The sequence below is a fragment of the Silurus aristotelis genome (genome assembly GCF_946808225.1).
Source record: "Silurus aristotelis genome assembly, chromosome: 11".
Classification (NCBI taxonomy): domain Eukaryota; kingdom Metazoa; phylum Chordata; class Actinopteri; order Siluriformes; family Siluridae; genus Silurus; species Silurus aristotelis.
In genome coordinates this window covers 27,936,975-27,964,474 of record NC_139584.1, presented here as the reverse complement: position 1 = coordinate 27,964,474, position 27,500 = coordinate 27,936,975, and the positions used below count along the sequence as shown (strand labels likewise).

Genomic DNA, 27,500 nt, shown 5'->3' with positions numbered 1-27,500 from the left:
GTGTGTGTGTGTGTGTGTGTACTGCGTGGGCGAATGCAAGAAAGAGAGAGGAGTCCCTCAGATGTGAGGATAACTCACAGAACCCTGGATTTCCTGCCCCACCCCACCCACCCCCACTCCCCTGGCTCCTGTGATTTTCTCGCTCTTTTCATCTTCCATCGCTTCACCTCCGCTACTGCGGCAAATGCTTGGCCCACTTCCATTCCATATGCATTCATTCATTTTCTTCTCTCTCTCTCTCTCTCTCTCTCTCTCTCTCTCTCTCTCTCTCTCTCTCTCTCTCTCTCTCTCTCTCTCTCTCTCTCTTTCTCTCTCTCTCCCTTCATCTCTTTTTCTCAGTATCTATCTCACTCTCTCTTTCAGTGCATCTCTCTCACTCTTTTTTTCTGGCTCTCTCAGATCCAAATCCGCTAAACACGATCCCCCCGGGAGAGAGCGTCTACAAATCAAGGTTCTCACTTGGCTGGTGTGTCCGTTACGTGAGACTTTTGTGTGTGTGTGTGTGTGTGTGTGTGTGTGTGTGTGTATGTAAAATAAAGAGAGAGAGAGAGAGAGAGAGAGAGAGAGAGAGAGAGAGAGAGAGAGAGACAGAGGGGTGTGTGGGTGGGAGAAAGCCAGAGAAAAACCCCTCACTGGATAAACGTTAGGCTGCATTTATGAAGGATAGGGCAATTTTTTTCTGCAGTCAACGGCTGGCAATCTCTCAGACCTAAAGAGCCACCTGCCATGGTTAATGTGATCTCGGGGCTTGAGAAAGAGAGAAACAGAACGAGAGAGAGAGAGAGAGAGAGAGAGAGAGAGAGAGAGAGAGAGAGAGAGAGAAGAGAGAGAGAGAGAGAGAGAGAGAGCAGCAGGGTTTAGTGAAGCTGCATTTTAAAGAGAACAAGGCAAAAAACACTAAGGAAATAAAACCAAACCAAAGAAAAAATCACACCAGCATCATCACCACATTCCCATCATGTCCGCCATTATTGACTCCAGATCTATCAGTTATAATTAGGGCTCTCAATCGATTAAAATATTTTATCGCAATTAATCACACGATTGTCATGTTATCTCATTTATGTACCTTTTTTTATTTTTTTTTACTCTAATCAACATGCGCATAAACAAATATTAATGCTTTATGCAAATGTATGTTTATTATTAGTGAAACCAAACTTAACATAGAGCATGAAGACAACATATTCTTCTCAATGTTTTTAAGTAATTATGGTGAAGTAAATGAGGTTAATCATCTGGACACCAACTGGAGATTTTGCTATGTTTCCACACGGACGGTTTTAATTGCCGGATGTGTGCATCAGGGCGAATTTTGGTGCTGATTCAAAACTTGGCACATCAGTAAAAAAAGAGATTTAGTTATTATAAATGATTTTTCATTGGAGTTTATTCTTTTTTTTAACTGAATAAAGAAAGGATTTCGTGAATGAATGTGTGGTGCATTGAAGGTTTTAATTTAGCCTCTTTTATATTAATTTATTTATATTTTTATTAAAAATAGTCAAACAGAACGAATTTGCGTTAACACGATTTAACGCATGAATTTTGACAGCTCTAGTTATAAAAATCAAAAACAAACAAAACACTTGATACTGATTAGTCCTTGCATTTCGGCTACAACCGTTAGCCTAGGCCAAAAAAAAAGCACATCAGCAATTTATCAGCAATAGCTATTGGTATCAATAAAATCGCTCGACCTCTAATTACAATACATTTCTGCAATAACAGAGTGCGGCGGGATGTGTATGCTATAAGACACAGAGGAGACCTTTGTTTAACGTTGAGAGGTGGTAGCTCAGTGGTCAAGGCTCTGTTCGTAAGGTCAGAAAATCAAGTCATGGTATCACCAAGCTGCCACTCTTGGGCCCCTGAGCAAGGCCCTTAACCATGTGTTCCAGGGGTGCTGTATCATAGCTGCCCCTGAGCTCTGACCCAAGCTTCTTAACATAATTGAGATTAAGATTTCACTGTGTTGTAAAGTACATGTGACAAGTATAAATCACTAAATAGAAGGAGTCTCCAGTACCAGTAAGTTTCCTGAACGGAAGACTTTGGGGAGTAGCTGAAATTCCTCCTCCTGTCATTGATGATTTTTCCTGTAGCAGCATGTCATGGCATAACATAACATAACATAACATAACATAACATAACATAACAGCGTGTCATTGCTTCTCGAACTCCGCAATGTTGATGTTCTTGCTTTGATTCGTGACTTGTCTCCGCCCCTTCACGACACAATTCATATTTATCCTGATTGTTCTCACGTGCTTCAGTTTACCTTTGAGTCATCCGTGTTAACATTCAAGTTCTCCCTGCTACTCATTTTTCCATTTTTGATTTGACTTCCAGGTTTTGATCCATCTCACACTAAACTGATTATAGGTGTTCCTGTGATAACCACGCCCCCCTGTGATGTCATGTATTCCCTGGACTGTGATGGAGACTGGATTTGTAATATAAACAAGCAGATTTTGACCAAAACGCAAGGTTTTTATATCCAGTAATAATGGGAGGTGGTAGTTTAGTGATTAAGGCATTAGATTTTTGGTGAGTTTACATCCCAGCCACAGCAAGCTGCCACTCCTTGGCCCTTGAGAAAGGCCCTTAACCCCATAGATGCTAAATGATAAGAGATTCTGCCAAATAAATACTAAGTAATAAGTAATAAATGCATAATATAATCCGATAAACAATACAATGATTAAACAATATCGGGCACAAGAAGGTGAATTTGGTACCACATGAGCGTAAAAACGTGATGGCAGATCCTGGTTGTGAATCACGTGTGACTGCATCGTAAAAGAAATTCGCTTCTCGGACGGACAGAACTGTCTTTCAGTAAAAAAGCAGTCGAATAGAGCACATAGGAAAAGTACAAGCGTGATGCAATACAGTGTACATAAACCATATCCGCATTCCAGAACATCGCATTCATGATGCAAGAACGCTTCAAGACAAAAACACCCCAAAGTTCCTGCTTGCGTTGTGAAATAATCAGACTGGTCAATGTTAGCCTCGTGGATGTTGATGTAAAGGAGCGTTTTGTTCACAGTTAAATAACCTTGGTGCTGCTCGTCGGATCCGTACAGGGGTTAAATAATAAACGCAGAGCTGTTTCTTCTTATAACTCATGATATAGTTATGCTGTTAATTCCACCAAAAATTATGGACAATGTCTTTTTTCGTCTTGGGTTTTTGCATTTGGTTTCTGGCCAATGCTGCTGCTGAGGAATGTAATGTGCACTACCATAGTTACAGTAAAACATATTACAAATGTACCCAGGGCATCACTTTTGAGCTTTATGTATTGCATCATTGAAAAGAAACTCGTGTGTTGTAATACAAACCTCTATAAAAGGCCTTTCCCGCTACTTAAAAAAAAAATTGGCCCAATTACGACTTTATTTCTCGCAAGTCTGACTTTATTTCTTGCGTTTCCGACTTTATTTCTTGCAATTCCGTATATTTTCTCACAAGTCTGTCTTTATTTATTATTATATAACTTAGCCAAAAGTTTTTCATTGAAAATTCTGACTTTTTTCCCCTCACAATTCCCGAATAGTTTCAGACTTTTTTTGCGAGTCTGATTGGATTTTTTGCAATTTCGATTTTATTTCTAAAAAATTCTGACTTTTTTCTTGTGATTTCCGACTTTACTTCTCGTAACCGTGACTTGCTTCTCGTAATTTACGTAATTTTTCTCGCAAATGATTAGACTTTTTTCCACCAAGTGAGCAACGTCACCAGTAGTGCCAGAAAGCTTTGCACATTGAAAATAAAATGTGTCACAATCAAAAAATCGATCTGAGAAACAATGGATAAAATCATAGAGGAGTATTTCACGCGGGTTTTCGTAAACCGAGAGATCTTGTTGCTACTGGAAGAACCGCATGGTATCAAACTAAGCCTCTGATGCTTGGAGAGATTTTGGAAAAGTGAAAGAACTTAAAATTGCTAAAGAAATAAAAAAATAAGGTCAGAACTGTGGGAAATAAAGTCAGAATTCCCCCAAAAAAACGTTGCAATTAGCAAAAAAAAAAAAATATATATATATATATATATATAATTTACAGAAAATGTGCTTTCATACACAAATCTAATAATAAGGTGAAAAAGAAAAAACCTTCAACAGATTTAAGACCCATGAAAGAATTCTGCTGAAATGTTCTCAAAACCAGATTGTTAATTGTTGTAATGGTTTTTAATGAATGATTAAATGGATGATTGATGGGATTTAAATTTCATTCTGCATAACCCAAGAAGATGACTTACCTGCATGCTGAGTGCAGAACTCCACCATTATCTCATTCTTCTCTCTCTGCTCTAAAGATAAGTGCCAGGGCATCTGGTGCGGTCTTGCCACCACACGCACCTTGTACACAGTCATTGGTTTGAGGTTGTAGAAGCGGTACTTGTACCCTCCCGGTTTGACCACGTCGTACTCGGCTCCGTCGAGGAAGATGGCATGGCTGTAGCTGCTGTCACTGGGCATCCAGGAGAGCTCAGCTGAGTTCTGAGCCACCTTTTCTACCCGCAGCTGGCAGGGCGCCATCGTGACGTCCTTCCCAACCATCAGCGTGCAGCGCAGCGGGTCCGAGAGGCCGCGCTCCGTCACGCTCTGCACCGAAATACGGTGAGCGCATGACACCAGGTTCAGTTTCTCCACCAGAAACTTGGTGCGAGCGATGCACGGAACACTGATGCGAACCTCCTGGTCCACCAGTACGTTGTAGCCGCTGATGGATCCCCAGCCGGGCAGCACATGAGGAGACTCCCAGCTCACAATCACGCTCTTCGCAAGCTGTTTGATGAGTGACAGGCGCCGCGGGTAAGGCACTATGTCTTCTCCGACTTCGTCCACGCTTACATCCAGCATGACCGTGCTCGTACTCGTGCCGCATGGCGCCAGGGGCTCGGTGGCCAAGCCGGAACTCATGACACCCAGGTCGATGCCTATTCCCATGCTGCTAACACCACTGCTGCTGCTCGTCCCTGTGCCCGTGCAGGAGCTCAGGGCCTCCAGTTTTTCACAGAGCAGCGTACTGATCGTGCTCACTGCGCTGCTCGGTACCGACGCTGGACTGCTGCTGTGGTTGAAGGTGAAGTTGAGGTAGGACGGTTCTTTCGAGGATGAGGTGAATTCATCATCATGGACAAACTCCACAAAGTTGGAGGGGACGAGGCCCTGCTGGCCGTCCAACAGCTCCCCTGGCAAAATATTATTATGTTATAAATATATATTTGTGACAATTTATAATGAACTGAGCATCTTTAGGTTGTCAGTAATCACATATCTGGTGGAAAGTTGTGCCAAGGAATAGTAGTAACCCAGCTGTTCTCAGAGGTGTAAAGAGTACAGTATACAGTACAGTATAGATACCTTACTCCAAGTTACTCCAACATCTCCAATTCTAATATGACTTGAGTAAAATTCTTAGAGAATCTGATTTCCACAGTATTTGTGTATTTAACATTTTTATTGAACGTGGGCTCAAAGATGCACAAGTCCTCAACACTGGGACACATGTTAGTGAAAAGCCAAAAACAGTTTTTTTGTTTTTTGTTTTTTTTTTAGAAGTTTTATTTCCTAAAATATAACAGTAAGGAAGTAAATGTAAAATGTTAATGTACTTGAGTAGATTTTTTTCGTATTTGTACTTTAATTAAGTATTTCCATTTGGGGAGACTTTTACTGTAACTTCACTACATTTCTAAATCAAATATTTAACTTTTTATAAATACAGTCGTTCCTTTTTTATTTATGGGGATAAAAACTTAACTGGTCAAACTTCCAGCAATCCACCAATCAGGGCTGAGCGCGAGTTTTACACTTGTTCTGATTGGCGCTTGGTGTATCTACTGATCACCAACATACAGTTCAGCATCCGTTCCACAACATGCAGAACATTTAGAGAGGAATAAATGATGAAGATCCTCCAGACTCGAATTCGCCACAACACACGTGACTTTATTGTAGTGATTTCTTGAAGTAGTTAAAAAGAAGGTTTTGGGTTCATGATGATTATAATAGAAATCAATTAGTGTTTGAGTCATTAATATCATTCTATTAATCAATCAGTGTGCTGAGAGTCACATTCGAGTCTTTTCACATCAACTGAGTTGATTAAGTAAAAAACTTGCGACAAAAATGATAACAGGATCATTATAGTTATAATAAATCACTACTTTGGATACTTAAGTTCAGTTGAAGGCAAAAACTTTTGTACTTTTATTCAAGTAACAGTTTAAAGGAAGTGAAAGTTTATTACTTTTATTGCCGTCACATTTTACAAAATGTAAAATAGTAAAGCGATCTTTAAAAGAGGATCTTCATTACAAAATAAAATGACAGTATCATGTCACAAAGTAGAAGAACTACTACTGCTAACTAAATATCGCTTCTTCTGCAGAATGAATAAACCATGGCAGCTTAAATGTTATTGGTAACAGTCAGTGTCAATCACAGTAGAGTGGAGTAAAAAGTACTTATATTTATTGAATCATAAATGTTGAGTAGAGAAAAAAAGTTGCTTATATAATTTAAACTCAGTACTAGAAAGTAGCCAAAAAATGGACCCAAATACTTTACACCATCGTTTGTTCTAGGCTTTAATTAAGCTAGACACACCTTCATAGAAGCCATCTTCATCCATTGTCCCGTAAACGTAAAGGTACTTCCCGGCCACCAGGGGGAGCTCAGCCTCTGGATGCTCATTAGGGCCGTCATATGGATTATAACTGTAGAAAAAAGGTCATACATTACTTAATATCAACAGTCTGCTACACTGACTCAGGACTACAGGTTGCGTTTGATTATCACTGCACATCTCAACAAGGTTTAACTGTAATGGATAGACATTCGGTGATGAGGATGGGGTTCCCGCTTGAGTCTGGTTCCTCTCAATGTTTCTTCCTTATGCCATCTCAGGGAGTTTTTCCTTGCCACAGTCACCACCGGCTCACTCATTAGGGACGAACTAACACTTATAAAGAACATCTTAGTTATTCTTTATTACCATTTGTGTAAAGCTGCTTTAATGTTTGGATGTTCATTGTTAAAAGCGCAACACAATAAATCAAACTAAATTTAATAAATCTATAAAGGTTTTATGAATACGGTACACTGGTGTACATCTTCTCCAGAAAGCATCGATTTGAGCTGAAATAATACTTACTTATAGCGGGCGACACACAGCCGGACCTTTCCCACGTACCGGGGCTTGGCACGAGGAGACAGGTTCAGTTCTCTCTCCATCTGAAAATGGAAGGAGGACATGAAACTCTAGACTTTCATATCCAATTTATACGTCACAAGACGTATAATAATTGTGCACCGTCATTAAATATGCAGTATGAAGTGTGCAGTGTGCAGGATGGATGATGAAGCATGTTGTGTGAGGAGGCCAATAACACCAGCAGGACACACTCTGAACAGACAGATTGGACAATTCACACTCTTTTTACACACACATACACACCCACACATACACACACACACACAGCTCCTGGCTTATGAGAAGACGACACTGTGTTATTAACTGGGCTCACACTGTGGCTGTGATCATTATCAGTGGGCCGTTTTCACTCGGTGACCTCCAGCCATTAAAGCCACCAACAACAAACCGTTATTTACATTCGAACTCGATGACATCGGCCATGCTGAGATAAAAATATTCTTATTGGAGCACGTTATAAGAACCTGGAACAACAGGTGGGATGTGGGACTGTTGCTAAAAAAGACAAACAAAAACAGCATGTTATTAATCAAATTCGCAACTCCCCTGCATACACTAATGAAATGAGCGATGAAGCTAATGCCGTTCGATTGCATGGAAAGCTCGATCAGACTGGCCTCTATGGAGATCCACTCTATGGAGAGCCATACACTTTATTTCCAACCGTATTTCCTTCTTCCCCAAACCGTTAGCACAACTTGGAGGCACACAATGCTATAAAACGTCTTGAAGATGCGGGAGAATAAAATTTTCCCTTCACTTCAACTAGGAGACCCAAACCTGTTTCAGCTGTGCACAGAGCCAACTCCATGTAGATATGCCTTACATGGGTTGGAGTGGAAGATCTCCTGCTACAGAGCTCTGATCCTCAACCCTATTGAACATAAATGAATGTGCACACTGCCTCCTCAAACCTACATTAGTACCTGACTTTACAAACAGCCTTGTAGATAAATGAGCACTAATCTTCACAAAATCTAGTGGAACATCTTTCCAGAAGAGTGGAGCACTTGGAGACTAAATGTGGAATGGGATGTACAAAAAAGATACCATACCAATCTTATGAAAAGGTGTACACAAACGTTATATGGGGTCATATTTAAGATACTTTAAAGATTTATCCACAGCAGAGTTGGTCCTGTGTGTGTGTGTGTGTGTGTGTGTGTGTGTGTGTGTGTGTGTGTGTGTGTGTGTGTGTGTATATGTGTGTGTGTGTAACTTGTATGTGTGACTTCAGGACCGAGTGTCAAATGGCAGTATGATTGATCGTTTGAATGAGCAGCACATTGACAGGTCGACTCACAGCAGCAGTGAGGATTGGACGGACCTCGGAGAGACAGGTCCGCCGGGGGCTGGAGGGTGTGCTCCGAGACAGGAAACTGGTTTTGACAGACAGTAGCTCCGCCTTCTCTCCCGAGCTCATCTGCAGAGGTCGAATGAATTCCGAGATCATAGACTTGCTCAAGGAGCCTTCGTTTCCTACATGACACAAACAATACACAATACAACATTCTATTGTGGTGTGAAGTGGAGTCAGGGTCACCAGAATAAAGTCGTGTATTATTATTAACTAGGGATGTGCATCTCCTTAACCGAGGCCGATGCGATTCACATCTCAATGCATAGCCAACGATACGATACATTAAAGATACATATGAAGGAGCTACTGATGCGATTTGATTCACCACTATTGTGATGCAGTGCGATCCGATTTCCTTCAATTCAACACAATATGATGCAATGAAAAAAAATATGAGGATGAGGATTGGTTCCCTTTTGAATCTGGCTCCTCTCAAGCTCCTCATGCCGTCTCAGGGAGTTTTTCCTTGCTCATTAGGGGCAAACACAATTAAAAGGAACTAAAATGAATTTCATTGAATTGAGTACGGACATCTTCCTTGTTGTAGTTATAATCAGCCGTCAGTCTCAGATTTTTCTGAAGCTACATTCGAAAATCCACACAAAGTTGGAACGCCTACTGATGACTTCATAATACAATGACTGGTGATGCTTGTGTGAACGTAGTCATGTTAAACATGATGCATAATCCATAGAAATTCACAATTTCTGACCGATCAAACTCCTTCAACAGTGCTGTTTTATTGAGTTGAGCGTAACAAAACAAGTGCAGTAATTTCATTACACCCCATTCTCTTTCAACAATATTCCCTGCACACACAATCTGTCCACAGCTCCATCTATCTTCACAGCTAATCATCCATACATCCAATCCATCTCCAGCTAAAGGTCAGCTCGAACTTCACACATGCTCCCAGCATGCACAGGGACGTAATAACCACAGGACATGACATGGAAAAGCGAGGGGTATTGTATGATTGATGGCTTCATTACTCCCATATAGACTCAATTTCTGTTCCAGCTCAACACTGCACACCTGCTGCCATGTGAGTCCTCGCGTGAGTCCCTGAACAGACAAACTTCAACACTCTCTGTATGTGATGCTAAACTACTGCATGAACTGTTTCTCAGCAGCCTGACAATAAATCTGAGGTAAATGTTGACATTTACTTCCAGCACTACTTTACTGTTTCATTGTAGAGACACAGAGCGTTAACATCAGTCGTTCGCTAGCTAGTGTTTCTAGCGTCTTGTCATTTTTACCACATGAACAGCGAGTTTTTAGCATCTGAATGCACCACAAATGTTTACAAAATAGTGCAATGCATATTTGATATATATTTAATATATATAATATAAATATATATTTATTATTATAAATATATATTTATTCTGTGTTATTTTGATGATAGTGTCATGAAGATGCTGTGAAAAGTCCTCAAAAACAGAGAGAAAGAAAGAAAGGAAAAAACAGGAAGGAAAAAAAAAGTTAAAAACAAAGGAAAGAAACAAAGAAAGAAAGAAAAGTTTGAAGAAAAAAAGAAAAGCAAGTTTGAAAAAAGAAAATATAAGAAGAAATAAAACTTGTTTGAAAGAAAGAAAGAAAGAAAGAAAGAAAGAAAGAAAGAAAGAAAGAAAGAAAGAAAGAAGTGTGTGTGTCGCACACCCTTTCCCAGGCCGTTGAGGAGCGAGTGCAGCGATTGTGATTTGCTGGGCGAGTCGGCCATGTCTCCTCCCGTCAGCTGTCCGGAGCCGAGCAGGTCCAACTTCCCAGCCTGCACCCTGAAGCGCTCAAGCTCCTTCGACAGCATGTTAAACTGCTCGCTCTGAGATCGACATCGCTCCTCCAACTCCCTCACCTTCGCCTGAGAGGGGAAAAAAACAGAGGCAAAAAATAGAACAAGGGACAGAAACAGATCAGGAGAGTGAGTGATATAAAGAAAAGGGCAGATAAGAAAGAGTGTGGAGATGGACAAAAAACTAATAAATTCCAGTGAAATTCACCTCATTGTAAGTTATAACTTTAACAGGTTCCCAGTGGGAACTGGTTTCCCAAATTTCCAGTGGGGAAACTCAGTTTATTGTAAGTTATTTCCAGCGGGAAACTCAAATCCCAGTCAAACTGGTAGAACCTTAAACTGTGCTCCATTTTTACTTATTTTTCTACAGTCAGTAAATATTGTATTAACTTTGTTAATTTGCTTAATTACATGATGTTCCTTGTGTGAAGGCATGTCAACAGTTTCACTTGCGTTTTGCGGATGTTGGCTTATATTTAGTTTTTCAAAAGAAATGTTCAGGTTAAACTGTAGGATTGAAGCGGAATATCAGATTCATGACAAACTACACTGAGAAAAAAAACCTGGTTGTGCAAAATAAGAAAGTATTAGAGCAAAGTAAAGAAAATACAACTTTTTGAAAAGTGTCCACGAATATCCACTAGTGGCCATCACTATATCTGACTAGAAAAGGAAAATTTTCTGACCAATCAGAATGAAGAATTTACTGACAGTGTGATGTAGTTATTAAAATGCAAGCGCCTGCACACATGCCCTTATCATTGCATTTACAGCTATGCCATGCAGTATTGGATATATGAACATCGAGCAGGTTTAGGACAGAGGATGTTCATGTAAGGCCAGGACACACTAAGCCAGAAGTCGGGCAATGTCGAGCAATGTCAGGTGGTTTTTAAGTGTCAGTCGGCTGTTCTGCATGCTGAATCGGCGGCGAAGCTCGGAGAAAGAGAACACAAGAAACAAAACGGATTAAAGCAAACAACAAAGGAGTAAAAAAGGAAATGCACAGACACGTGTTGTCATTCTTGCCACTTGTCTTGTCACCTCATTTGACCAGTGGATTATTTTAATACCATGGCTTACCACATACGAGGTGGTATCAAAAGGTTTTAATGACCAACTCTGTTTATAAGAAGGTACTTTATTTATCTACATTTACACACTATCACCGTTAAAAGTCCCCTTGCACAGCAATACAGTGCTCCCAGTGTTCCTGCCAGATCTGGAATGGGTCCTGGAAGTCTTCTTTTCTACGGAAACGGTGTCAAAACAGTGACCTTTTGCTGGATCTTCATCAAAGTCAAATCCGGCGAGTAGGGTGGGCGTGGAAGTGAGATCATGCGGACATCATCATGCATAAGTTGGCGAATGGTTTCGACATTTTCAGGGGTTGAGCTCGTTGAAGGTTTTCCTGATCTCTCTTCCTTAACTCTCAACTGACTCGTTGCAGCAGAATTTCACGGCTGCTCTTTGTTCTAACTTGCTGTTGATGATGAAATCGTGGTCAGAATAGCACCAGTTAGCACCGTTAGTCTCTAAACTTTTTCATACCACCTCAAAATTGCATTAAATACGGCATAGACTACAAAAGAATTCAATATAAAAAAAATCCAGGGTTTTTGAAAGAATTTGTAAGAAGAAACGATGCGAGACGATGCCACAGCTGGCTTTCCTCAGAGCTAGTTCTTTAGAGTCAGTTTGGTGTGTCTCCACCTTAAATCATCATATTTCGACACAAACCCCTGACGTACTCAATATTGTTGTTTTTCTTCATAATAATGATGGCATAATGTGTATATGCTTATAATGTGTATATGATTGAGACACCTCTCTGAAAATGAAGTAGGGTTTGGTTAGGATTCGTTCGGAACCCAGTTCACTTCGATAAGTGAACTGGGTTCAGAACGAATCCTTACCAAACCCTACTTCATTTTTAGAGTTATTGCTAACAAGCCAAGTGCAATTAAAAGGAGGCCATGCAACAGATATAAATACACAAAGGGTTAAGTAGACGGCTTTGAACACTATCCTGGGTAAGTCGGCTACAAACTGTGGGACCTACTGTTTTCCCGGCCTGTTAGATTTGTCTTTTCTGTTCATGATGCTGTATTTTAAGTGCCTCATAATTTCAGGCAGGATTCAACTGAGCAGAGTGAAGAGCATGGACCCAGTCGTTGAATCATTGAACTCGTAATTCTCTGGGTTGAGTTTCCCAAAGCATTGTAGCCAGGAGATCATTGGTAATTCTTGTTATTCTCAGAACTTTGAGAAATTGAAAACATTTCTGCGACTATTTCAATTTATCCCGTCTATTTTCTTATTATTTTTTCCAGGTGAACATTTTCATTCACCCACATCACTGATGTCCTGGCATGCATACTAAAAGCAATTATTCCACACAAAAAGCTGCAACATGTAATTTCCTCCAACAAAGACATCAGTTCTTATAATTGTAGATGCCAAATAAGCCTATGAAGTAGATTTTTCATATTAGTTTCATGACCCTGTAAATAAGGATTTAATATGCAAATAACACCAGAACTGATATACTACATGAACAAATGTATTAGGACACCTGACTTTTCCAGCCATTCGAAGTTCTACCCCAAACTGTTACCTCAAAGTTGAAGGCAAGCAATTGTATAGAAGGTCTTATGATGTGGTGGCATTACATTTTCCCTTTGTTCGAACTAGGAGACCAAAATCTGTTCCAGCATGACCTTGTGCACAATGCCAGATCATCTTCAAAGAGACAGGATTTACTTGGGTTGGAGTGGAAGATCTTGAGTGGCCTGCTACAGAGCTCTGACCTCAACCCTATTGAACACCTTTGGGATGAATTGAAACAGCACCCCAGGCCACCTCACCTTAAATACATCAGTACATGAATTTACTAACACCTCAATCTCCATAAGCACACTCCAAAATCTAGTGAAACATCCTTCCAGAAGAGTGGAGGTTGTTATAACAGCAAATGGAGACTAACTGTGGAATGGGATGTTCTCTTATGATCAGGTGTCCACAAACTTTTGTCCATGTAGTGTAGCTAAAACAGAAAAGGGTGAGCATACGTCGGGATCATCAAACTTAAAAAAGATCACATATTAGTCCTTTCATTCAAATGCAATGTCAGAAATCCAATCAGAAATCACTGTGTGACCAGGAAAGAGTTTTTTCAGGACAATTTCAACAGTAATAATTATTTTTTTTTCTATAAATCACTTCTACTTTGATTGGCCTTTAGCTAAACTAAACATCAGAAACATTTTCCCCTTTATTCCAAATCTAGTAGATCAACCAAGAGGTTTGCTTTATTATTATCTACACACACACACACACACACACACACACACACACACACACACACACACACACACACACACACACACACACACACACATACACACACACCAAAATCTTCACGTGCCTTGGTCATTAGAACTGATTTCTTAATCCTGGGAAACTTCATATTTTCAGGTTTGTGTTTAGTGTGAAAATGTACAATAGGATTATTATTGAAAATGTAGAATTTTTTATGTTTATGTCCTGGTTTATAATTTTTTTAAACAAATGTAAAAAAAAAACCCAATAAATTAAACAAAGGAAATGGTATTCAATATCTTAATAGGTCTAATATTTTTTACACGAATGTGTAGATTCTGGAGAAAACATTTTAAGCATACAATTTTTGGACATGTTTTTTGTATGAAATTGAAGTAAAAAAAAAATAATAAAACGAGAAGGATTTTCATTACTGCTCTCGTTACTCCATTACATTAGCATCCGAATCAATTCTGCTTTAATTCCACAATCAAAGTTTGGAAGGTTGTGGAACAGAGGGGGAAAAAAAAGCTATGAAATGTATATTAATCAGAGATTTAGAATCAAAATCGGCTAAATTACACTCAAAGCTCAAGTGTGAAGAAATATATCGAACTGAACACAAAGCATTGAACGCATCTTGGCTGATTGGCTATGTTTGGAAAAAAAGAGGTCTAACAACTGGATAATTTGCAAGTTAAATTATATGGTAAAAAAAAAAAAAAAAAAAGACGAGCCAACTAGACACCTTGTTATTCATTAGTCAAACCCATTCATCTTTTTCACCAATGACTATTTCTACATTTGAGTCCGATTTCAGACACTTCTGATTGGATCTTTATGACACACTCATTGATGAAAGGCTTTTAGTCTCCTGTTGTTGCACTACAGTCCTCATGGGAAAGCTGTGTTCGGCTTTTGACTAGTGCTTTAAGAACATACAAACCAAAAAAACAATAATAATTACACCAATACAAAACATCCCACAGATGAATGTAGCTCATGTTAAGCTGCTCTTCATCTTAGGTTGAAGGACAAAGAAAGATCACTACAGAGCACGGTAAACAGGAGCACAATCCCGAGACGAAAATAGGGTGGAAATGGAGAGGAAAAGGGAAAAAAAAGGGGAAAAAACACATCAAGGAAAAAATAACTGGCCAATACCTGCATGCTGTCCAAGTGATTCTGTATATGCAAAAAAAGACCAATAACACAGTGACAAGAGACGTGAGAAAAAAATCTAATCACTCTTGCAAACAGTCTGAATTATAAAAAAAAAAAAAAAAAAAAAAAAAAAAAAGAAGCAGAAACCATGCTAGTCTTTTGGAAAGCGAGAAAAAGCTGTAAATGTGTCAGTGGAAAAGTGTGCAGTGAAAATAAGGCAGATATGTGGACATCATAAACCACAGAAGCAGAAAAAAACGATTACGTTGTATTCCAGAATAAGTGATATTGTATCTATGGAAATGTCTGACTCCAGAACAAGGCAGAAGCTGGAACTCATATCAGGTGGCGAGGAAGAACTGGTGATATGAGTCATCGTGCAAGTGAAATGAAAATGATGCATGGTCTATCCGACTACAAGCTGAGCAGAAAAGAGACAAAATCTCACATGCAACAAACACACACACACACATTTTTATACTCACCTCTAACAAATGGACGGCGCCTTCATGTTCTTTCTTCGCCTCAACCTGAGCCTGGAGTGATCAAAATTAGAGATTAGGCAAAATGCATTAGATATTAGTCTAAGAAGATTTTTTTTTCATCTAATCTATTTATTAGGAAGTGTAGTTTAGTGAAAAATCTAATTAAATGACACACACACAAAAAAAATGGTCATGTTTTTGGATGTGGTAGAATGAAATTTGAACTTGAACAAGGAGACCCAAAGCTGCCAGCTCTATGAAGATATGATTCATATGGGTTAGAGTGAAAGATCTCCTGCTATAGAGCTCTGGTAAAGAGGACACTGACTGCACCCCAGGCCTCCTCACCTCACCTACACCATACCTGACTTTTGCACACCCATGTGCCTGAATGAATCTTACACAAATCTACACAAGCACCCTCCAAAATCTAGTGGAACATCTCCCCAGAAGAGTGGAGGTTGTTTTTTTGTTTTTTTTGTCAAGATTTCATTACAACCATTTTGTTGTCTATGAAAATATAAAACACAAAAAGTCCTCAAATTAATCTCAGACACTAAAAGCATATATTTCTTTCCATTCCCATCATGCACTTCACCTCACAATGAACGCTGAAACAGGTTTGACTGGCGATTATTTTTTGTTGTGCTCGTGTGCGTCTCGGATTTTTTTTCCCGAGCGTGTGTCTGATTCCCGCTGTCTTCCTATTTCTTGGTAATTGTAAGAGTCCATTGCTTCTGAGACGCTGACAGACAGCGTGTCAAACGTTCCATCGCACACTTCACACATCGTCACGTCTCATCTCTGAGCAATTGCCTCGGCGTTCGGAGACGCCGCGGCGCTCAACATTTAAATCAGGTAATATGAAATGAAGTAGATGAAAAAAATATAACACTTCTGAAAAGGTGGCAGGGGTTCACACCAGCTCTGGTTTAACCAAGGAATTTGCATAATGTGTAATAGTTAGTACGGTTATTTAATAGCTTATAATGCAGCTCTAGATTTAGATTATGCTACGTTACAATAAAAAATAATTGGCTCATTTATTTATTAATGAATATGTGTTTCTCTACAGGTCTCTATTCAAAATATTAACCTCTAAATGCAAACGTTTTAGGGAGATGCAAAAAAAAGTGTTAATCTTTTTTTTTTTTTTGCAATTAACAAAATAGAAAGTGGAGAACAGAAGAGAAATCCAAATCAAATCAATATTTGGTGTGGCCATCCATCACCTGCCAAACAACATCAATTCTTCTACAGTACGTACGCTTGCACACAGTTTTTGAAGGAACTCTTCAGGTAGGTTGTTTCGAATGTCTTCTAGAACTAACCATAGATCTTATGTGGATGTAGGCTGCCTCAAATCTAGATGATATTAAGATCTGGGCTCTCTGGATCACTTCCAGGACTCATTGTTCTTCTCAATGTGAAGATGACATTGGCTGTATGTTTGAGGTCATTGTCCTGCAGCAGAACAAATTTGGGGCCAAACAGACACCTGATTGTGTTGCGTGATGGAGAAGTATCTACCTGTATTTCTCAGAATTGAGGACACCATTAATCCTGACCAAATCTCCAACTCCGTTTGCAGAAATGCAGCTCTAAACTTGCAGGAAACCGCCACCATGCTTCACTGCTGCCTGCAGCTAAATGTTTCACTTTGACTCGGTAGCAATAAGTAATGAGTATTTAGTTATTCTCATTAACCCTCAACAGGATTTTAACAAAGCCTCTGTGGTTCCATGCAGACTACACGTGTAGACCTGAGTTGCGTATTTCATCTCCGTCGCATCAAATCGAAACGAATCACTGACACTGGTTTTCATAAATCCCACCCTTTCAATGTTCCCACATAAATTGGTACGTTAGAAAACATAATGATTATATAAGAACAAATGATTTGCATTGCTGTAATCTACTGAACAATTAGAATCTGCACTTTATACTAAAATTGTAACAAACTCACCTTTTCAAGCGCTACTATAGAGATGACCTTTTATGCCCATGTTCTTTATAGTGTGTGTGTTTCCAGAGGTCGAACTGAGCTGTGGCTATTTTTAGCTACAAGCAATAGCTCCTGGGAGCGATCCTGAGAGATGTGTAACTACTGCATGTTTGTACTGTGATATTCGTCTTGAATCCAAATGGGACCCAGCTGATATGAGTAAGGTCACAGATTCTGTTTTCTAGCAAAAATAAAAAATGCACCGCACGAAAATACATTGTGGCCGCGAGTTGGTGAGAATTGTGAGCACCTACAGAGCCAATGACTGATTGGTGAAGTCACAAATATTTTCCAATTAACTGTACTGGGAAATGTACCATTTTGTACCATTTTTTTTTTACCATTACAGATGCCTGTCATGGGAAAATTGTTTGAGTGCCTAGAAAAGAAGAGGTTAAATAGAAGTTAAAAAATAAAATTTAACTAAACCTTTTAGACCCAATAGTAAAACAACCCGATGTAGAAATAAGAGTTAAAGAGTATAAGAAGAAGCTGAAGGAACATCGGGGCTAAGATAACCTGTAGAAGGTGATTGGGTGATTGGGGCATGTGAATCTGTAGTGTCAATGCTGGAAGGGTTGGGCAAGCAGATTCCAGTTTACAGAGAAAAGAAATGACTAAACACTTTACTCTCAACCTTCCCAACCCCAACTTTTTCATCCTGTAGGTAGTATCTTTGCTCAGATGTAGACCTCTGACCAAAAAGCTAGTAATTTGTAGGAATTTGACAATTGGGAAATAGGAGGCAGGAAGGAGAATCCTGAGGATGGAGCTACCAGGAAGGAGGAAAAGAGGAAGGCCAAGGAGGAGGTCCATGGATGTGGTGAAGGAAGACATGCAGGTAGTTGGGTTGAAAAAGGCAGATGTAGAGGACAGGGGGGTGTGGAGATGGATGATCCGCTGTGGCGCCCCCTAATGGTAAAAGCCGAAAGAAGAAGAAGAAGGCAGGTGCAAAATATGCCCATGAAGCGTAATTAAAGTCCATAGTTGAGGTTAAAACACAAGTAAAAGAAAAAGTATGATCCATAATCAATAAAAAGAACACAAGGCAAAAGCTGAGAATCAAAATAAAGAAGAAAAAATATGGTTTGTATAAAACTTCCAAACAATAATTCATAGTAAGACAACCACAAAAAAGTCAACACAAACAGGCAACAAATCAACGACAGGACAGGTTTATTGATGTCATAGTGTGTTTTATTCTCTTCTTCTTCTTCCGGAGACGGACAGTCAGAAATATATCTGCTGTCAAGATGTGGAGACATGTCCTCATGCATGATCTCACCTTCTGCAGTAGGTCAATTTCCTGCTGCTTGGCACTGAGGACGGCCAGGGCCTGTTCATGTTCCAACTCTAACTGCTGACGCCTCTCAGCAGCCTCGCGCATATGCTGCAGGACAGACAGAGAGAGGGAGAGAGAGATAGATAAAGAAAGAAAGAGACAAAGAGAGATGTCAGCAGGAGGACAAGAGTCACGGATTTGAGGAACAATGAGAAATAGATGAACTAACTGAAAGAATGATGGGAATAAAAGCGTAGATGGGGGCAGGTGACAGAGAAGACAAATCACTCTCTCGCTCTCTCTCTTAGTGAGTCAATGATGATAAAGTGATTCTTAACCCACACACGAGGAGACATTTCCAGGCCTCCTGTAAAGCCAGCGGAATCATCTCCAAATGCCTGTGACTGTATCTCCATCATAGCGTCTGCATCTGCTACTTAAACCTGTTCGTTTCACACACTCATCTGTCTCTCCACGTGCCCCGCGTAGAGGCGTAGAGGCGTAGAGAAGAAAAACACACTCGGACTCTTCTAAGCTCTTGATCTTAACCAGGATTGCTCTTCCAATTATTCCGACGTTTATTGTTATCTACCAAGTCGAATTAGAGTCACATTCAAAAGCATCAAACTCTGGAAAAAAGCTGGAAGAACAGTCTGACCCCCGAAAAAAGAAATCTAATGAACAGTTTTTTTATTTGTGTAACTGCGATCGCTCAGCAAAAGTCTTTCATTAAAAGATCAATGACAAAACATCTTCAAATAATCGCATCATATGACATTGTTAAGCTGTTCAGAGTTGTTTTGGAATGAAAAGCGTCTGAGAAATAGCACAAAGAGAATTTAATCCCAGATCACTGGGTCTGGCATGATGCATTGCCCCCCAGAGCAGAAAGGGTTAAGGGCCTTGCGCAAGGGCCCAACAGAGCCCTTACCGCACTGCAGCTCGAACCTCTGGCCTTCTGATAAGTAACCAAGAGCTCTAACCATTGAGCTACCACCTCCTCTATTTTAAAGAGGGCAGAATTTTTTCTTAAAAATAAATGATGTATTGATGGTATACTTTTTTATACATGTGGCATATCAAAATGTACACAGCATCACTGTGGCTACTCGCTCCGTACTGTAAATAAGATTTGTTTTGAGCATGCATGAAAATGCTAAAGAATCTATAGTGCTAGCGTTAGCTGCTAACCACAATGCGGCTAGCGGCTTATGCTACCATTAGCGTTTTATGTCCAGCTTCAAGAATTTCTTTTAAAGGGAGAAAATCCTGACAATTTCGCATATCGAGGGAGCGAATGAATGAAGGATGGAAGGAATGAAGACATTTGTCAAAGTCTGCTGAAATAAGTAGAACATTTAAGTAGATCATATCTTTAGAAAATTAAATATTAAATATAAAACACAAACACACACACACACACACACACACACACATACACATCTGTATTACCCATTTGGGGTCTAACAAATGCAAACCATTTAATTAAATTTTTCCATATATTAAATTTTTTTAAATCAATTTAATTTGTGTCAATTGATTACTCAATTTAATCAAAATGATTAAAAAGTGTACTGCATTAGTTTGATTCATTCTATTTTATTTGTATGAAATATAAAAAGGTTATTTTATATATTATTTAACCCGTTAGCCTTCGCCACAGCTTTTGGGACTCACAGCTGAAATTGCCCTACCTAACTTCCAATGTTAACTGTTCCTGATAAAACTACATACACAATTTAAATATCTTTGAAAAGAAGGAACTTTGAGCTTTACTGTCAATTATTAAAAGTTGATATTGCTCAAGTTATAGAAAGTTATATATGATGAAGTATCGTGAATATAAATTTCCTGAATTAAAATTTAAAAAAAGAAAAATGAAACAGCTCCATCTGAGTGCTGGCCAGTGTTGATGAACCTCTGTATCTAATCGGAGCTTCAAATGGTACGGTTTTGAGCGGATTGAGCGGAGTCATTGGGCTGCGGGTGAGAAGAGGACGGTTCTTACCTTCAGCACCTGCTCTAGGTTCTCCAGCTTGACTTGGAGCTGAGTCCTCTCCCACAGAGCACAATCTCTCTCCACAGTCACTGCACACAAAGCCTCCCACAGGCGCTCATACTCATACTTCACCTGCCGAGAGAGAGAGAGAGAGAGAGAGAGAGAGAGAGAGAGAAAGAGAGCGAGAGAGAGAGAGAGAGAGAGAGAGAGAGAGAGAGAGAGAGAGAGAGAGAGAGAGAGAGAGAGAGAGAGAAGGAAAGAAGGAAAAAGAGAAGGAGAAGGAAGAAAAGGGGGAGGTGGAAGAGGAGGTGAAGGGTGAAAAGTAGTGAGAGGTGAGAGATAGAGAGAGAGAGAGAGAGAGAGAGAGAGAAAGGAAAGAAGGAAAAAGAGAAGGAAGAGAAAGAGAGATGAGGAAGGGGAGGTGGAGGGTGAAAAGTAGTGAGAGGTGAGAGAGTGAGTTGGGAGAGAGAGAGAGAGAGAGAGAGAGAGAGAGAGAGAGAGAGAGAGAGAGAGAGAGAGAGAGAGAAATTGTAAAAAAAATTCTCATTTATTTTACTGTATTTTACAGCACATGCTGAAAGTATTCACAGCCCTTCACTTTTCCCACTTTTTTGTTATGTTATAGCTTTATTCCAAAATTCATTATTTTCCTCAAAATACTACAATTCTTCTGCACCGCTCATCACCTAGCCAATACATCCCTACAGTGAAGCATGGTGGTGGCAACATCATGCTGTGGGGATTTTTTTAATGGCAGGAACTGGGAGACTGGTCAGGATCGAGGGAGAGATGAATGCAGCAATGTACAGAGACATACTTAATGAAAACATGCTCCAGAGCGCTCTGGACCCCAGACTGAGGCGACAGTTCACCTTCTAACAGGACAATGACCCTTAGTACACAGCCAAGATAATAAAGGAATGGCAACTCTGTAAATGTCCTTGAGTGGTCCAGCCAGAGCCCAGACTTGAACCAGATTGAACATCTCTGGAGAGATTGTAAAATGGCTGAAAAAAAATAGGAGAAACTGCCCAAAAATTGGTGCCAAGCTTGAAGCATCCAATTCAAAAAGATTCAAGGCTGCAAAAGAATTGGTGCTATTTTATTTTATATAAATATTGTGACCCTTCTACATTTATTACTTTTGACGTTAATTCTTTTTGACCAAAGCTTTAGCAATACAGTATGTAATTATTCACACCAGTGGAGTAGTTTGAAATTGAAACAAAAAAAGGAAAAATTGTGTGTAAGAGAGAGATGGAGAGAGATTGAGAGATTGATAGCAAGAGAGGGAGAGAAAGAAAAACAGATATGGTGAGATAAAAGGTGTGTATGTGTGGAACAGGATGAGAAAGTGAGATAAAGACAGAGGCGTGAAAAATTAAGTGTGTAAATTAAGGACAGACAGAACTAGAGAGGACAGAAAAGACACGGAAAAAAAAAAAATAGAAAAAGAGAGATAGGATAAAGGTGAGGGTTAATATTGCTCGTATTGGCCTGTTTTCTCATCATCGGTCTGTCCTTTTACTACATGGCTCTCAGGACTGTCTCAGGACCCTGACGGTGCAGTGGCATTTCCCTCGTGTCAAAAGAAAAAAGAATGTCTCCAGTGCATGACCTTATCAAAGGACTGATGGAAAACAAACAAGGGATTTCACCAGTAAAACGACTCTCAGCATCGCTTGTGACTGTGCGATCGGACAATATGAAATCATGTTGGGCTCCATTAGAATAATGACATCACAGGCTAAAGAGGTGCTAAGATTTTATCTGAAATGAATGCTACACTGGGCTACGTTCATAAACACTGCATAACGATTATATGAAGGAATACTTAGATGTTTATGTAAATCTTGAATGAAAAAACTGATTCTGACGTTAAACTGGGGGTCTAATGCTATTTTATGCATTCTGAGTTATTCACGCTGTTACAGCTTTGGATTCTGCTTCTAAATAAGGCCAAAATATGCCAAAAAAATATATTTTGGATATATTTCTGTGCCACTGGGTCTGAGAAAAAAAGGATGTCTGTAGTAATGTCAGGCTGGGTCACTGGAAAAAATAATGCTAATAATGCTAAAAATAATGCTAATGCCGTTTGCTAGCACTTCCTCTTGCTAAATTCTGCCAGGTGAAGGTGTCGATCTCACTCATGGTGCATTTCCTTATTCGCTGTCACCCTCGCACCCTCGCACCCTCGCCGTCCATTTAAAAATCCGTATCCAACCTCTTTAACCTCGTCGCCGTCTCTCGTACCTGCTTCTGGAAATCAATCAAAAAGGGATTCGACTTGCCCAGACATCTTTCCAGACTCTTTAATAGGTTTCCACTGTATAAAAAATATGGACTGAAGTAAAAATAGGACCTTCCTTCTTTCAAGTGCACTTAGAAGTGCTTGAAAGCAGAGACAGCAGGCGGCTCGGGTTCTTTATTGATCAGCGAGTAAGTGATGATAAAAAGAGCTGGGACAGAGCACACACACACACACACACACACACACACACACACACACACACACACACACACACATACACACATCCAGATTTCAGATCTAAACTAGATTTATGTCCATTTCATCTTATTGAATAGTTCAAAGGGGGAAATACCTTTGCAAACACACCATACAGTTGCCAGCAAGTGAATTCGGTTTACGCGATAGGTAGGTCACTACGTGTGGACTGCATCCCCCCTGGAAAAATCTTGTACAAGGAGTAAAAGATTTAGTGCGAGCCTTCTCTGGTTGTTATAAGGATGGACAGGTTTTACTTTTCAGAGCGCCAGAAGGAGGGAGGTTTCAACCTCCGCCGCCTGCTCCCAACTGTTCCGAGCTGAAGCTGCATCTGTTCTTCTCAAAGAATCATCCAGTGTGCTGAGAGCAAATGTTCAAAACGTGTGGAACAAGTATCTCCGTGGAAACCAAAAAAAAAAAAAAAAAAAAAAAAAAAACGAGAACGGGAATCATTACTTATTATCATGTTGAAAGGATTTAGATACCATTTTCTCAAACAGTGTGTTTGTTTGTTCGGTGTCTGCCTCTAGATAGACCGGCTCGCCATCATGTTCTTTGACGCTTGTGCATCCTTCAAAGGTTCACATGTTTTTACTCAGAATGCTTCTCTGCCTCTGTCAATCTCTTTCATGAACAATGCATTTGAATCGATTGAACTGAGTGTTTAAAAGAAAGTGTTGCTTTATACTTGTCACTATGTACTTTACAGCACAGTGAAACTCCTGAGGTAGAAAGCTGGGGAAGGAGAACAGGGTCAGCCATGATAGAGTGCCTATGGAGCACAGAGGGTTAAGGGCCTTGCTCAAGGGCCCCAACAGTGGAGGCTTGGGAATACTGAACCTTCTGACCAGTGAACCAGAGCCTTATCCTCTGAGCTTCCACCTCCCTTTGTGAGTGAGTTCGAGTAGCCGTTTCTAAACTACTTACACTAGGAATCAACAACCACACACTAGCTTTTCTGATGAACATTAACCAAAGCTCTTGACCTTCATGCGCTTGATTGTATGAACTGCATTCCTGCCACATGATTAAAACGATTAACAAACAATCTACTTATAATATTTGTCATAATTCCGCTTTTAAGCATTCCTGAGACGAGCATTGTATCATCTCACGGCTTTACATTTAGAAAAAAAGTTGTGTCCTCAGTGTTCGGTTGTAAATCTGTTATCCCAGACGACTGGCTGAATTGAGTGACCCACATTCATGACCAGATCCCTGCTTCCCTGCTGATGCTCTGACACATCCCGACTATTTTTAGTATAAATGCAGCTCAGTGTATGTGTTTTTTTTTTTTTTTTGCTCTGTTCCTGACATAGCTGTACATCCGGAATGAACCGGAATGATCTATTTTAAACCTTTTCCTGAAGGTGGGACATTATACCTAAAACCCTTTAGGTGCTTATTTCAATTACTCTAATGAGCGCTAATATATAAATATATATACAGTATATATATTTACAGTCAACCTCAATAATTCACGTCCAAAATTTAGCGGATTTTCCGAACTCCAAGGGGGTTCCAGAGGACCACTGTATAAATATAAATAGTTTTGTGGACACTTGACCATAGGATCCACATGTGAATTATGAACATCCCATTCCAAATTAAGTCCCCATTTATCCTCCACTCTTCAGCGAGAATGTTCCAACATATATTGGAGTTATCTTGTGGAGAATTGTGTATCATTTAGCCACACAGGTGTTAGAAAAGGTGTTCACATTCATTCATGATGATGATTTGGCTTTCTGCACAGTTGCATTGTCAGGCTGAAACAGATTTTGGTCTCCTAGTTCAAATAAAGGGAGAATTTCATGCTACTGCAGCTAAAGAAGTCCCATATAATTGAAGGGCCTCTGTCTTTGTATGTGGAATGACTACGTATAGCTGGAAAAGCAATTGGGGAGTCCCAATACCTTTGTCCGTATTATATATACAGATCGGGTACTCTTAGTTTCTGATTCGAGTGCACCAGTACTAGTGTTCATATGTTATTTATAGAGTCTTTTAAGTCAATCTGGATAAGGCTGCTTGGGTAAGGCAATAAAATCCAACTCCATCTGACAGAGAGACTTGTCCGGAAGATGTTCAGCGTAATCCAAGACTAACAGCAAACAGAATCAAATACAGCATGTTGTCATGTAACAAAGTAAAACATGTACCGTATTTTTCGGACTATAAGCCGCTACTTTTTTCATACGTTCTGAACCCCGCGGCTTAAACAACGAAGCGGCTAATTTATGAAATTTTCCTGGGTTTTTCCAAACTTCAAGCCAAAAAACTGAACCCCATAACATTAGACAAACGAAATTTCGGAACGTAAACGAAAAAACGCACTTCACCTGTGTTCTGAGCTGCACGGCTTCGGGAGAAAAAAGTTTTTTTTTTAAACGCACGACGATGCCAAAAGATAAACTCCCGAGAGAAATAGTTGTGAAAGGAAGGAGGAAGACAGTGAACAATGACTTTCTTGGTCGGCTACTGTTTAGATACAAGCCGTTGTAGCGCGTTGAGTCTGGGTGAAGGGAGAGCTCGCTAACTCCAGTTACAACAGAAATCATATAAGCACAGACAGGTTTCCAAAACTCGTGCTTTTTTATTTTTCTTGGCAACAGATTTTACGGGTTAGTCAAAGAAACTTAGAAATGAGCATCAGAAAATAATAGGGACATATTCCTCGGTCTTGAACACGTGCAGTAATAGCGAAAAAATGCAGTGCCGGTCTTTTCCCAAAATACCGCTATGCTCCTAAAGGAAGCGCAACATATTTCACCCGTTACACCGTGTGTAACGTGTCCTTAATTAAAGCCTGTGTAAAGTACATTAGTGTAGACACCTGCAGCTTATAGACAGGTGCGGCTTATTTATGTAAAAAAAAAAAAAAAAGAATTTGTATATATATATATGGGTGCGCTTTATAGTCCGGAAATTACAGTATACAGATGGTCCCCGAATTCTAAAATATTTCAACTTAAGATTGTTCGGTTTTACAATGACGACAGCGATACAGCCAAATTATAGAAATATTTGCACGCGGCAGGCAAATGTAGCACTGTGCACTCCGCCCTTTACACGTGAACCGCCACTTGTCCATGTGCCTGCTGCCATATGCATATATACTTTATTTATATAGTACGGTTCTATAAATAGCTTTATTCCTTAATTTATATGTTGTAATTTGTTAGTAATTGTAATTAGTCAGTAAAACGCATCTCCATCGTAAGTTGATGACGACCAGTGGCTGGTCTGAAAGTAACAATAATAGAAGGAGACTCCCGTGTTAGCGGCGTGTAACAGTCAGAAATAAAGCTGTAGCTTGACGTTTCTTTCTGCATGAGAAGTCCGCAGCTTAGAAAGTAAGAGAACAAGCTTGTTGATATGTAATAGTTTAGCAGATCGCTGTGGTGTGAGTGGAATGATGCTGAAGATTTTTTTCCCTCGATCCATATTTGATCTATTTTATTGTTGCTTCATTTCTCAGAACAGCACATTCTTTATATGCTTTTCGTCCCTTACATAATAAATGACAACATCGAACATTGGCCATTTGAACTCCATCCCTGATTGCTATCAGGCGCTCTGGTGTAAGCGAGCACAAGCACTCACGGTGAAGCACACAGTAAATATCATCAATCTAGCGTGAAATATATCTCTAATGATATCACATTTCCCATGAGCACACTAAAGCCTGCTGCTTAGCAGGGCATCAGGGAGCTGTTACAGTCCCTTTCCAAGTGATCGCTCTCTCCTTCCCTCCCTTCCCTCCCTCTCTCCCACCCTCTCACACTTTCCCTCCCTCTCTCTATCTCTCTCCTCTCTCTTTTTCCTGAATGATTCATAAATGTGTAATGACAGGATCTTTTTTAGCGACACAGACGTTTGCCAACACTCCTCCTTCAGTTGTGCTTGCTCTCAGTCAAACACTGAGACAGTGTTTGACTCAATATCATTCTATCAATAGATCGATGTGTTGAGTAACATCTTTTCATTTAAAATAAGTTGATTAAGCAAAAAATCGTGTGACAAAACTGATAACTGGAACATTATAGCCATAATAAATCAAAGTACTTTGGATACTTAAGTACATTTAAATTCAAAAGATCAAAAGATAAATACTTTTGTACTTTTACTCAAGTGAAAGTTCAAAGAGACACTTTGAAGTCATATTTTACCAACTGTATAAGACTGTAGAAAGAACATTACTTATAATCTTATACTCCAGTGCTCATGTTAGTTCTCTCTCTCCAGTGTTCTGTATTGTTGAAAGATTTATGATCAAACTATTGATGTCACCCAAATGAGGATGGGTTCCCCTTTTTGAGTCTGGTTCCTCTCAAGG

The 27,500-nt window shown here is 39.7% G+C and overlaps 1 protein-coding gene across 5 annotated transcripts in view; it reads right to left on the bottom strand.

The window, feature by feature from the left end:
• Window positions 1-27,500, bottom strand: part of rimbp2b (RIMS binding protein 2b) — a 92,754-nt gene that overhangs the window by 34,152 nt on the left and 31,102 nt on the right. For all 5 annotated transcript variants that reach the window (XM_083554090.1, XM_083554091.1, XM_083554092.1 and 2 more), the window contains 9 exons: window positions 20,662-20,784; window positions 18,657-18,761; window positions 15,367-15,417; window positions 14,882-14,902; window positions 10,264-10,462; window positions 8,542-8,717; window positions 7,179-7,258; window positions 6,632-6,741; window positions 4,276-5,211 (listed from right to left, as the gene is read on the bottom strand). In XM_083554090.1, coding sequence (XP_083410216.1) covers window positions 4,276-5,211; window positions 6,632-6,741; window positions 7,179-7,258; window positions 8,542-8,717; window positions 10,264-10,462; window positions 14,882-14,902; window positions 15,367-15,417; window positions 18,657-18,758 — 1,675 coding nt within the window. In that variant the 5' untranslated portion in view covers window positions 18,759-18,761; window positions 20,662-20,784. The remainder of the gene's footprint in view (window positions 1-4,275; window positions 5,212-6,631; window positions 6,742-7,178; window positions 7,259-8,541; window positions 8,718-10,263; window positions 10,463-14,881; window positions 14,903-15,366; window positions 15,418-18,656; window positions 18,762-20,661; window positions 20,785-27,500) is intronic.